General features: G+C 35.8%; 1 protein-coding gene and 1 long non-coding RNA gene across 2 annotated transcripts; one reads left to right on the top strand and one right to left on the bottom strand.

Moving 5' to 3' along the window:
* Positions 1-1,226: 1,226 nt before the first annotated feature.
* LOC108665265 lies at positions 1,227-6,192 on the top strand. Its single transcript, XM_018152001.2, has 5 exons — positions 1,227-1,348; positions 2,708-2,820; positions 4,052-4,134; positions 4,497-4,631; positions 5,572-6,192. The coding sequence occupies exons 2-5, from the start codon at positions 2,785-2,787 to the stop codon at positions 5,726-5,728; spliced, it is 411 nt and encodes a 136-aa protein (XP_018007490.1). The 5' UTR covers positions 1,227-1,348; positions 2,708-2,784; the 3' UTR covers positions 5,729-6,192.
* A 1,070-nt stretch (positions 6,193-7,262) lies between these two features.
* On the bottom strand, positions 7,263-14,388 carry LOC125179553. Its single transcript, XR_007157303.1, has 2 exons — positions 14,094-14,388; positions 7,263-14,057 (listed from the first exon to the last, which is right to left on the bottom strand). It is a non-coding gene; the product is annotated as an uncharacterized LOC125179553 (long non-coding RNA).
* Between the last annotated feature and the right edge of the window lie 32 nt (positions 14,389-14,420).

Raw genomic sequence — 14,420 nt, 5'->3', positions numbered from 1 at the left:
CGGAAATCGATTGTTACTTGGGTGGACACATTTAGGGCGAGTGGAAGTGTGAATGCAAGAAGGTGTAGAAGTCAGCGGACTGCCACGACACCCGAAAGCGTAAAGAGAATTAGAGAGGCGTTTTTGCCTTTCTCCAAACCGATCCAAACCGATCCAAACCGTTCCAAACACGCTGCTATTCTGTGCAGTGTGGTACGAATACTCCACAAAGAACAGCAGTTTAATCCCTGCAAATTGTCTATGGCACAAGAACGATTTTATTGCTCGCCGAAATGCATGTTAAGCGTTTCTTGAGGGCAGCGTAAACAAGCATAACATGCTTTATTGGAGTTATTATATGGGTTTATCTTAAATCAATTGTTTACAAGGACTGTCCAAGGATTTGACAATGACCTAATTTGAAGAACAACATACATCAAGCCATCGTCAACGTACGTACCCGTCAATAGATATGCTTCAGCGAATTGAACGGAACTTCAAAAATCGACCAACTGAATGCATTGACAATGAGGGCCGTCATATGCCCGATGTCATCTTAAAACTAAGTGATACAAAAATTGAGGAAATTTCTTTTCAATGACATTTATGATGTAATGATATCTTTGCTAGGTCTTTTTTATCGAGTTTTCAATTCCGGGAGTTCCCGTGAATCATCCTGTAATTGCTGCTTATTTCTTCCGCTACATCGCCTTTCTTACCTACGAAGGCACATAAACAAATCAGGTACAGAAAAATAGTATGAAAATGTGGTTCCATCGTTATGGACCAGTAATTATTGATATATGCTTACGGGTAAAAAGATTTCAGTAATGAAACGTTTTTACGCATGTAAATTTAGTGGAAGCTTTATATAACAGACATGTGTAAATGGCAAGGATCACAAAAGTGATCCTCGTATAAGGATCGTGTATCTAATTTATTATCGTCAGCTTAAATTTGGTTTCTTCACAGTCTCACTACTTATTCACGTATATAAACATTCCTATTATTTTTGAAGCTGTATCCAACCTGAAAATGAACAGAATTGATTAGTAAGTTTTCTTCAATATCTTTATTTAAAATGCCCATATACTGACGAACATTGATGCCAAAAATTTTAATGTAAATATATAGACGGCTTACATGAAGTATGATGTTCGAAACCCAATTTCTGATTTGCATGTAGCGCACTTGCTTGTCCTCGCCTCGCACATGCCGAGTCGGCAGCGCAGTTGACTGAAGTTTGTCAGTCATTCGGCGCCGAGCAGTGGAAGCCACAGCAAGTGTGTTAAACTCTCACGTCTTTGTTCAGGATTTTGTGGAAGTTTTCTGAAAATAAATCTAGAAGTGGGTGCCGTCATAGGGGCAGGTGAGGTGCTAGATGTTGTTCTCACGGACTATGTACAAATTATGGTATTTGTTGAACAAGTTTTTACACCAATTGAAATATAGTTCAGTGTGTATTGCGAATTGGAACTTTTGGAATTGTATCTGAAACGAATGCGAATTGGAACTATTTGATCTGAAATTTTGTTTTCATGAGGCATCAGTGTTATTGAATTGATTGTACACATTACAATCAGATTATCTGCGGATTCTTAACGTAAAATTTTAATTCGAATCGGAATATTAACCTGACTTTCATATTGAAAAATGAGATTGATATGAGGTTTTGAGTAGATTAAGAGCTTGAAATTAAATTTTTGGAGTTTTGTTCTATATTTTTTAATTTTATTGTGCCCTGCTCGATAAATATCCAACTCGCAATAGAGGCAATAACAAATCACAGCATTATCAGTTCCGGTCAGGGCTGGGGTTAACCTGTGAATATATTACATATTAAGTTCATTTTACATTTATTTACTCTAATTCGCATCCACATTTTTATCATTATCCACATTTGTTCCAAAAAAAGTGAAAATTTTTGAGTGCCTTAACGATTTTAGAACCGTTTTAGGCTCATAAAATAACCGTTCCATTTTTCGGGGAGTTAGAGGTAGATTTAAATACTTCGTACGTTTTAAAGTAGATGAAAATAAATGCTTCAGCATAATATCAAAATTCGAACAAAATAACTACTCGCGTTTTTGATGACTCGTTGCCTCAAGAGAATAACTTGCAAGGCCCTCCGCGTGGCTGATCGAGTTCTCCGACAAGTTCCTCTAATTTGATTTGAGTTCCTCTAAGTTGACAAGGCAATTTGATTTGAAAGCTCCGAATCCTCGTAGTGAAGCATGTGCATCTCGCCTCATTCAGTTGAAGCTGTTGCCTCAATTGCATCTCGGAAATGAACAAATCTGCATCATATATTCTTGCAGCCGCTATATTATTACCTTTTTTAAAGTGTACTCGTTTGTGGAAACTATATTTTCCGACTGGTAGCCATGCGTCATCATGGAAATTCAAAATGCATGTCCAACATCAATGGGTCTGATAAGATCATATAAAAATGAGTTCTGAAATGTAGCTAAGATATCATTCCGCTGTTTTTCTGTGCAGAAGCAGTTCGTTGGTTTAATCACTGTAGTTTTTTCAGTTGATTATTATTGTGTTTTCCAATTCTCGCACACAAACATTGCAACATCAAATATTTGGGATATTATCATAACAAATCCAAATGTTAGTGCGCTGTTGATGAGCTTTTTATTGACGTTATTTCGGAATTTCATCCATAAAATTTCATATTGTAAAGCTAAGACATCCATACTGATATATCATTGGATTGCAGGAACGAAATTGCAGCATCATCGATAGCCAAGAATTGAAGCCGATTCTTCATCAAATCCTTCTCTCCCTTGAGGAAAAATGTCCTGCCGTGGTTCAGTCTTCCTTATTGCAACGGTAAATCATTATAGAAGTCTCTATAATTATCATAAGAAGTCAATTATTTCACACCGAAACCTTCCCTCAATCATTACGCAAGTCAACGAATTTTATATTTTCTTTGCTCCTATCATAAATTTTTCGAAATGTACAAAATATGATAAACATATGGCATGAAGTAGAAAGCAGTGGTGACCTCACCTCTTGTAGAAACTGCATGTGTACGTCAAACAACTTGACATTCTGTTGGCTGAAGTCATGCGAACTTAATATAATTATAATATAATATCATTCCTAACATTTTAAAACTAAATTTAATTTGGAATAACTTGTGAACTTCTGGTAATTTGCTGGCATCTATTCAATCTGCTCATAATATATTCTCCTCTGTCACTTTCCGTAGAACATTTTTATTCTTCAATCTCAAAAATTTTAGAATGAATGAATTGATTAAAAAAATTGAAAATGATATTAATACTAAACGATTTTTTAATGCACCTTATTTGTCATAAGTTATAACGTGGCAATGAAATAAGTGTTCCCAAATTTCTTGATTTTAATTATGATGATAGACAATTAATTTGGTCTCTATTTGACGTAACATTTATTATGATATTTATGATTTCCTTTCAACGTAGATTTGTTCAGTTCTAAAGAATTATTTCGAACACATTAATAATTTCGATAATTGAAGGTGCATTTTTGTAGTTCAGCTCATCACAAAGCAAGTCATGAGTCTCATCGTATTATCTGGAAATGTACTCGTATGATGAAACTTTTGCTTAGCGGCGACAGAACAAGATTGATACAAATTTTCGTGCAGTGAATTTGTATTACTTCTTTAAGTACCATGTTATCTAAATATTTAATCTTACTTGAAATATTTTTTTTCAGCACCGAAGACATTTATTTTCGGGAAACGAAAGCAATGAATACTAAACATCGAACTATTTCAAAATATAATCGTCCATATCACAACGTATCGTCCATACTACCATAAGACTGGAGCGTTCAGAAAAATTTCATACTTTCCTACGTAAACTCTTTATTTTGCTAAACGTCGCTTTTTAATCAAAGTTTGTGGATCCGCCCGCCTTTTAACAATGTCTTCTATTAATTTGACTAGTGAGCCATTTTGAAGTTGTCAATAAATAGATATCAAGTCACGACATGTTTTCATTATTGAGCAGCACCTCAACCGCATAACCATATTGGTTTCTAAACCATTTATTTTTTGTTCACTCTCCAGGCGATGGTGGCAGCTCTAACGCCAGCAAGTGGATGCTTCACGTTATTTCCTGTGCCTCTGAAAACACTGACGACAGCAGTGCAGTGAGAATATGCATTTTTCTTTCTAACCTAATACTGAACATTATAGTCGATGACAAAAAATTCACGTGCAGCTGGCACAGAAAGTCCCTACACCTACGGTATCGTTGTTAAGACAATCTTATTTTTATCGTCATTAAAAATTAATTTATTTCAAAAATATTTCCCAAAAACTATTAAATTAATCCCGTCATATTCTGCCTCCTCAAAAAATCAACTTAAGATAAGTACAATAAATTTATTGAGGTGACTTCTAAATGGTTAACAACCAGCAATTGAAAAGAGTTAAAAATTGAACATTAATAATTACTCATCATCGATCAAAGAGCTGATGCCTGTTCATCTGAACATTCCTTCTTGACCAGATGCGCGGCTCCAGCCTCGTACATCAGCAACTGCGGCAACACGGCGTGCACCACCGACCTGGACTGCGGTATCATCGACCAGTGCTGCTCGGTTTCTGGTTGTCCCGGCGGTGACGGCAAGCGCTGCGTCACGAGGTGAGACATGTGCGTTACTGGGTGATATGCATGTCTTTAGGTGAGATAATGTGTAATTGGCGAGATGCGTGGATCACCTTGTAAGAAGCATCAGTCAATGGATGAATTGAAAAACTCGAGTTCTTTGGTGATGTGAGTAGATCAAAGTTCTGTTCATGCGTCACTGGGTTTGGTTTATACGTGCGTTACCGGACAAGACGAGGGCGGCATTAGAGCTAGATACCAATGTCACTTGGTGAGATGAATGCAAGCATGCAATATTTGGGTGAGATTCTTGCTGCACGGGATGGGGTGCGCGTGTCACAGTTTGGGATGAGTGTGAAATACTGGTAAATATTGGGTGAAATAGTCACCTGTTTAGATACGTGTATCATATGAAAAACAACTGGATGGGAATAAAATCCGGGCATAATTTTTTACTAGATATGCTTCGTAAGGTGAGATACGTTCGTACTCTTTATCATGATTGCATCAATATTGCTTCAAGTCTGTGCTGCGATGCTATGTATAAGATGCCCCCAAACAAAGTCGCAGAAATCCTTCTTCTAATCCAGTGAAACGATATTTAAATTTGAACTTTTTCGTGTGTTTTTAAGTTATCTTCTAAGTAATTGAATCATCTGTAATTTATCCATGCACAATTATTAGTGTTATATGCGGAACATTTGACTTTCCGATTCTGTAGCGTGCTATATAATAATTTTTAAAAACATGTTCTACTTGATAGATGCATATTTCTCTCGCACATTTGACTATTCACAACATTATATGCTAGGCCCACAATTTCTATGTACAACCATGAAAATTGGATCCAAGCAATTCATTTCATGCCATTAGAGTGTGCTATTTAAATAAAAGTAGAATAGCGATATATGCAATATCAAAGGTAAGGCGGTGAAATACGATTAATATATAAATGACACCACTTAATGCATCTCAGGTGCCCAGACGCGTTGCCTATCAATATTGGCTGCCCTGGATACAAGCAGTGTACCCTCACCCAAGACTGCAACGTCACCAACTTAGACATTTGTTGTCCTTTTGCGGGGTGTCACTTGTGTGTGCATTTTCCTACTCCGACCAAAGTTCCCACATGAAAGATATTTTTGATTTCGAAACGAACATTCTCACTTGAAATTTCTGGCAGCTCTAAGCCTGCGATTTCATTCGTGGTGTGCGTACATATGATAATGAGTTTGCCTAAATTGTGTGTTTGTTCTTTCAAGGAGCAACTCCAGAAAAACGGACAATATTGACTCTGTATTGAAAATGGCAATGGACTCAGTTTAGAAAACATCATTTCCGTGTCATTTAATACTTCCAGTCGAAATAAACTCGTCAACTAAACGATGTCATCTTTTATTCGAGATCTACGCTTACGATGACCATCCATAGCTATACATTTCCAGTGACGTATAGTATGCAAATTTAATTTGATAACCTAAGAAGGTATCCCAGGATTCAAAATAATAAATCAGAATGTTACATTCATTGCCTACTTTGCAATGAAAAGTTTTTAATGCTCCATCTATTTGACTTTCAATACATCATAGTCTATTGATTTATTGTTTTAATTTCTTTTTTAACATTATCATCAATGGAGAAGGAAAATACAATGCAAATTTTTACAAGAAATGTCGGTTTTCTTCTAGTCGATTTTTCTGAACCTAATTGTATGTAATAATAGGAATTATTATCAAAAGTTGTTGCTCTAATTTGACTCACTGCAATGAAGCGTGCATTTTACCTCAATCAAATATTTCGAGTGTATACAATTTCTGTACAAGTTTAAGTAAAAGAATCGATTTAAAACGAAGAAGCTTTATTTGAGCGCCAAACGATGTTTGAAGAACAGCGGCCACTGTGAACGATAAACTCATCAGTTGTTCGCACTGAAGAAAAACTATCGGATATCAGTAAAAGTATAGAAATTAAGGCTTTATTATGACAATATTTGAATTAAAATGAGTGAGTCAGTGTTATGCAGCTGTATGTCACACACTCTATCCCAACCGTAAAGTAGCGTTTTATTGAACAAAATAATTTAGTATATAGCTGCTTGAGAAATAATGAAACAAGCTGCTGGGTCTGAAGACAAGTTGCAAATTGCGGGGGATGGGTGGATGGCTGGCAATTAGAAATACGCAGATTAACAAACCTGTCTTACAATCAATTCAAATTGTAGCTCAACGTATTAGTCAGTACAATAAGATTATAATCAAAAGTATCAAAACTACTAGCCTCCTTGTAACTATGGAACCATATTCTCAGCTGGTGAATGCATGACCGTTCTGGTAAACTTGCTCAATCAAATTTTCCTCAATAATTGTATTATTAAATTACTGCAAAGTTCTGTGTTGAAGCGTAATTCTTTCAAAACAGCCTCAGGCGTTTTAATGAGCATTTTTGGGAAATATTTTAACTGATAAACTCGAGTAATTTGTTCAGTAGTGAAGCAGACAGCGCTCTCACTATCGGTAACTCTTCGATGAACAAGTTAATGGAACTGACATTAACAATGGAGTTAATGGAACGGGACAATTCACATGATTGGTACTTTTGTGAAACAAATAAAATGAATTGAGGACGCCATTCATGGCTCCGTCATGCACGTAGGAGAGAGAAGTTGTCGAGATTTGGAACATTTATTGCAAAGTTCAAAATTTAACACAAAACACAAGATGTCCAATCAATGCAAAGAAAATTACAGGGCACCATAATTATAATAAACCACTCGTCCGTGAAATGTTACACTTGATCAAGCGAAAACCTGACGCTTCTGACAGAAAATATTTCAAAGACAACGTATGATAACGAGCAGGTGAATAGAAAATTGTGATTTTTTTCTGTATTAGCAATTCGAGCTACGATAGCCTTTCCTATAACATTCCAACAAAAAAATTTTTCAAGGAAAACACATTAAAATAATAAAGCATGACAGCGGCCAATGTTCATAATTCTCTAATTAATTGGGTCGTTAATTGGGTATTAATAATTCTCTATTGGGTCGTTAATTGCTGTTTTAATATCGGTCCCTTGATAGTGGCGATCATAAGTCGTGCCTTCGCTATAATGACCAGAAGAAAATGTTATAAAGCATACATCTTCCAAGAAAATCAAAGTTAGTAAACAAAATTACTTATCAGATTTTCCTACAAATTCCACTCGAAAAACAATTTCTCATAATTGTGTTATTTCATATCCATCGCTTCAATCAAGTTTTAAAAGGAAAGAACTTTTACAATTGAAAATATCGATAGTTTGGTACTATAAGAACACATTCAGGTATCCACAAGAAGTTGATGCTAGGGAAAACTAACAATAGTCGAGATTATATGCTGATAGATCATTCACATCACTAAATAATCATTGAGTTTACACCTGCACATTTAAATCATAATGTCATAAATCACACACGCAACCTAATGTTTCAAGCACGAAGACGGAAACACGCACGGAGACAACTTCTATATTCGTTAAAGTTAGGTTGAACAAATGTTTAGCACCACAAGATAATCTCACGCACAATAAATACGATTCCACTAATTGAAAAAATCCTCGTAAGTGGCAGATGGCACCGCTCACAGGACTGCTCCTAGCTGTGGGGAGACGTGCTCGCGTTATCTTATGCAATTCCTGAAATTTTTTGATTTTTAAATAAATATAAGTAATTTTTTTGTTTATAAATCAATTGAAGGTTAACAAGCAATTCTTGCTAAATACATCGTTTAAGTGAGCAGCGTTTATTTTTTAATTACTTCATATCCATGAAAAAAAGTTGTATTTTACTGCTACAGAACAATTTTAATTGGCCGAATGAATGTGTTCGTTCCTCTGGATCAATTTAATTTCTTTTTGCACAGAGAAAACAGTAGCGTGGGAAGGACCGAGGAAACTCAAATGGAGCTGCAGACTTTTAAACAAATTCTCTCAGAAGTTTTTTTGCTCTGTCAGGGAGTTTTCAGAGATACTTTAAGAGAACATGTCAATTGAATTAACACAGCAAGTTTTCCTGAAAACCGACTTTTTGATATCAAATATCCAACTAAATTTTTGTCGTTATAAATTGAGCAAATCACCGAGCGGGACGAGGTTCCGTGTGGAGACTTCACACGGCGCGGGGTAAATCGAAACAAATTTATTCCCGAGGCTATCGCACGAAATTTGTTTTCCAATGATCCCATCCCTTCGTTGTTGATATTATTCACTAAATGATATTTTGCAAATTCAAACACAAAGTTATTTTTACACGAAATGGCTTAAAATAAACTTTAGATTGAGTTATAGATTGAGAATTAGACCAATATGCAATTAGTTCAGAATTTAGAGCGCTCAAAAAGTTGTTAATCACACCACTCTTCGTTCAAGAATAAGTAAAAGATATGTTTTTCATTATGCAAGTTCATAAGCTTATACCTTCCCACTTCTTTAACATCTTTGTACATAAATCCATTATTAACATAAAACCCACAAATCAAGATTAAAAATACGATTATGAGAATTTATTTAATTAACAAGCTTAAAAGTAGTACAATTATAAACCAGTGAAAAAAAAACATGTTTTGTGCAATATGAACTTCTATATGAGAAGAATCACGCATAAAGTCGAATGCCCAATTTGTGCACAAGTGCGAGTATTTGTTAAGTTGAATGAATTTGTTTACATGCGTTGTGCATTTCGATCCACTCTTCCGCCATGCAGTTTTGTGCGCTCATTTGGAAGAGGTCAAATTTTTTGGCTGCCCATCGGTTAGCAGGTACAAAAGCAAGCAAAATCCTAATTATATGCATGGTCGCATCGGTTAGAGAGGCAGCAAGCGCAATCAAGGGTGGACCAGTTGTGCACTGTTGAATGTTTAAGCGCGTTAAGTAATTATCATAATTGGTTTGAATATATATATTTTAAATTTAGATTTTATTTTTCATAGCAAGCGTCTTTCAAAATGAATTTTTCCATGGTAAAATAAATTAATAAAGCTGATGACTAGACACATTTTCGTCCATATTGCGATCCAATACGAAACAAGTACTGAGTTCTCAAGGGTTTCTCAAAACCATAGAAAAAAATTTCAGAACAGAATTAGAACATTGTTTGGAACAATCCCCCACGTCATTCACATCCACTGACAACATGACTTATCAAAGAAGTCAAACTTTAGCATGGACTAGGATGGGAAGAAATGCATGTAGTCTAAACAAGCCCATTCCAAGACATTAACGTTATACGCATTAGACAAACTGGTGTTGCTGGGTAATCTAAACACCGATACTTGACAATCAAATTCAAAGCTTGATAAGATGTTGATAAGTTGATTCGATGTTTGATAATCAAATTCAAACCCGTGCTCAAATGGGATAGGTTATTTTTTCCAAAAAATTAAACCGCGACAATTTCCGAGTTTCTGCCAAGGAGTAATGACTCATTTTGGCGCGTATGGCTGTCTACTTGTCCTTGAACAGTCGAATTGAGTGGTAAGATCAAATTAAAAAAGGTATCATGAATGTGGAGTACACTATAACACAAGGCGATATATTTTACAAAGATCATCGATATGTCATTGAACAAGCGACTTGAACTTACACAGACAAATTTTAATCCCAAGCAGATGTCAGTAGTGCTGATGCCCTCATCATCTTGCATAATCCTGAATGGCTGTTTTAATTCAAATTGTAGTTTTCTTTGCTTTCATATTATGATTGACTTGACATTCGAATTATAAGGTCATATTATTTGTTCTGGTATCTTTTGTCAGAGCGAAGCGAGTAAATTTCGATGGATTTTTTTTTAAAGTTCTCAATGAGAAGCACATTATTTCTCTGATAATTTCGCACTACAAAACTGCAGAATACCACAAAAGTGTTGCCACATGAGATCAAACTTGACAATTGTATAGATTTTGTGATAATTTTAATTACAAGTGAAATAAAAAGGGGATGCAAGATGTAGAATATCGACTCGCACACACAAGATACGCTCACCTAGACTCACACAGAGAAGGTTGAGGACTTAAGCCTACGAACAAACAATTCGTGAAGGCCTACAAAATCCTGCTAACTATGAACAAGCTAAATGGCAGTGCCGCTGGGTCGTCCTCTCAATTTGTGCTGTTTGATCGAAAGTTTGTAAACCAAAATTCCACGATATGGAAATTAACGCTATTACTCAGTAACGGGAAAAAGATTTTGATGCAATGAAGACTCACTCGCATCAACTCAGCACTCACCGTTGATGCAGCTTTTGGGGCACAAAAGAGAAAGAAGGATAACTCGTTCCTTATTTTTCTTGCGGAGGAGGATTTGAGAAAAATTTTCAACTATAATAAATTCAATTTACCTTCAACGGAATGCCTCAATATGCAACACTACAACACAAGAGTAAAGCGAGGGTATGAACGCCCTGGGACAACTATCTTGCCATTGCCGCCTTCACATTTATTTGTCTCTGGCATCTTGAGTAGCAACACTAATCTTTATATTATTTTATAGGGTCTATTGCTTAATATTACATATGTACACAAAGCTTTAAAATGAGAGAACATTATCTTACAAGGGAAATTTTGAAGCAAACATGAACATACGAATTTTATGGTAAAAGTTTTAAAAAGTTGGAACGATTCGCGGCATGATCTTTGATGGAGAAGCACTTTCATGAGATTTGCACTTTGCTTTTCAAGATACCGCTTTTTTCATTCATAAATGATGAAGATGATAAAGAATAGTCAATATCGGAAAAGACCATCACTTCGTATGAAAGTTATTCGAAAACAAGTCGCAAAATAGACTTCAATCTTCCTGGTTACACTGCTCGGTTGGCAATCACTTCCATCACAAAGATTAGAGAAAAGTCTCTAGTTAGTATAATGTGCATCAAAAAATTCCGAGAATCATAACTGTGAACTTTGAAATATTAAGTTTTTTAATTTAATAATTATAGCACACTTTCAGGTAAATATAGACACATAGTGACTCAATAAATAAGTTAATTAACTATTAATACAAATATTCATAATAGGATTACCATGACCCCTTCTCATCAACTGAATCGTGACATTGACGCAATTAACAGTCATAAATTTTCAAATGGAATGCGAAAGAAATGCCCATATTACTTCAAAACATAAGACAAAAATATATCAAGTTTACATGACAAATGAATTTTTTCGATGGCTTCACCACAGTAAATGACACAGCGTAGAGTATAAAAGAATCTCTACAATTACAAGTAAGCGCTTCCGAACAGAAATTGCAACGATTCAAATGAGGTGGCGAATTCTGCATGAGCTCTAAAGGAGTGGCGCTATGTACAAGCAAGTGGCGGGAACCCTCAAGTACAGTGGCAGTGACTAATCTCATTAGCGTATCCGTGTGCTAAAGAAAGGTCACTCAATCCTGTTGTCAAACAATAAGATTTTAGAGCATCACTTAAGCACATTATCGACTCGAGTAAAAATTGAGACTTCGTGTTTCAGAACTCACAATACGGAGCTTATTCCCGACTTCCTTCTTTGCTGAGAACAAAAAACATATGACAGATGCAATTCAAAAGCGGTGATGTTTTCTCCCAAAAATGTGAATTTTACTAACAAACTTTGACAGTTGAGATAGCGTAACGACAAATTTTGTTCAAGTTAGATCGTAGAAACAGATAGATATATTTTATGTGATTGTTCGAATTAAAAATTAGCTGTTCAAAAACTTCTCTTTGCAACTAAACGTCCGGTATTAGGAAAATTGTGAATTTTTCGAAAATTCGGGGACATAATTATCTGCCAAACTAATATCAACGCAGCGTTAGTTTGAAGTACATGATGTCTAAGGTCTTCTACGAGCTTGCTTGGAGGCAACGCCTAAGAAAAGTTGTTACTAAATAACCCGAAATTAAAAATGGGAACTTGAAGCGTGACTTTATAACTTGAACTTGAAACAGGCAAGAATTTCCAAGTAATGAAATATTAACAAAGTTTTCTGATCAGCCAGATGGAAAAAAAATTCGCAATACCAGTGTGACATCCGAAACAGATCACATAGTCTAAATTAAAGTCCGAATCCGAATACAATTCACAGTGTAGCCAGAAAACCATTAAGTTTTCTAACCTTTAATATACCCAAGGAGAAAGTTTCAGCAATAAGCCTTAGTGGATCATCGAGCAGGAAAAGCCGAGTAGTGTAATCGAAAAGTTCACGTCATAGTAGCAGTAAAGCTTGGCGTCTTTGCAGAAAGTTTGGTCAAAAGACGCGCCAGCGAACAAGATTCATATTTCACTACCTAAATCCGTATCCAAATCATTCAAGTGTAAAATTCTACGTAGAAAGAAGTAGATAAATAGACAATTCCCTATTAGGTCTCGCTATGAATACTGATGAGGGAAGTAGAAAGTTGGCAAGATAATTAAAATGGTAATGTTACGTACTACATTTCGAGGGTAACGGGATGTTTTCACTTAACTTCAAGTTGGCGGTCAATTCTGAGTTTTCTTTTGTTTGGGTAGGGAGGATTTATAAATTTAAACTTCATTGGAATTACAAAGAAAATCTTAAAGGTGAGAGCACAAGAGACTAAAAAACCTGAGCACATCCATGGACATTGTCTATGAAAATGGTCGCTGAACCAGTACGTGTTCTGAAATGCTGCGTTTAGGGAACATGATTAATATCACTGCTTTATAAGATATTTACAGAAATTGACTTCGCATGGTATATGATAATCTCTTCTTCGAGCTTCCTCGAACATTGTAACATAAAGCTTTTCCCATTATCGTCTAAAAATTGTTGAATGGTATTCCTGACTAGAAAATATTACGTTTAAGAAACTAGTATGCCCTCGCGGTACAATAAAAATAACGCACACTCTAAAACAGTTCTCCTTTCATGATTATCTTTTTTGTAAGCAACCCATTTATTAGCAGTTGATAACTTGACTGCTAGCCTGTCTGCTGAAGGGAAATGCTGTACACGAGCGAAAATGAATTTAATTTCTGAGGATGAAAATTCTTGTACTGCTTGTAAAAAAACAGCTAAATTTAACCCATTATTAATTCAAGAAGAACTGTTATTTCCCCTCTGTAATTGTAATGCAGAAGAAAAACCTGCCTCAGAATTACATGAATCCAATAATATCATTAGATGTTATTTTAATTTCGAATTTATGGAGCGGGCAGAAGCTGCAATAAGAAGTGACCAACCTTTTACTGGTTGATGAATATTCCACTCCAAACGAATTTCGAAAATTTTCGTAGCATGAATTTACGGTAGCCTGCAATTCATGCGCTACATTCAATAAATTATTGAAGTTTGGAGGCAAGCTTGCATTCCGACGACTTGTTAATAAGAAAGAAAAAAATGACTTCCCCGCATCTCCATGAGACATTCCTCAACTCGCGCAGGCTAGAGGCATGCCTTCAACGCCCTCGTCCTCGAGCTTCATACCTCGAGAGATAAAAGTAAAGTCCTCGAGCTTCATACCTCGAGAGACAAAAGTAAAGTCCTCGAGCTTCATACCTCGAGAGACATAAGTAAAGTCCTCGAGCTTCATACCTCGAGAGATAAAAGTAAAGTCCTCGAGCTTCATACCTCGAGAGACAAAAGAAAGTTATGAGCGCAGGTATTGGAGATCAAAACGCAAATTTCGGCGCCTTTGAATACAGATCGGCGCTAACTATCATCGTGAAAAGAGCTGGCAAGACGGAAGCCATGATCACCTACATTTTTAAAAAGAGGATTATTTCTCTTCCTTGCTCTCTTCTCCCTTCTTTTCTTCTTCTTTCTTTTCTTCCTTCTTCTCTGCATCTT

This window comes from Hyalella azteca, unplaced genomic scaffold, assembly GCF_000764305.2.
Source record: "Hyalella azteca isolate HAZT.00-mixed unplaced genomic scaffold, Hazt_2.0.2 contig2594, whole genome shotgun sequence".
NCBI classification, from domain to species: domain Eukaryota; kingdom Metazoa; phylum Arthropoda; class Malacostraca; order Amphipoda; family Hyalellidae; genus Hyalella; species Hyalella azteca.
This window is presented reverse-complemented; position numbering and strand designations above follow the sequence as displayed.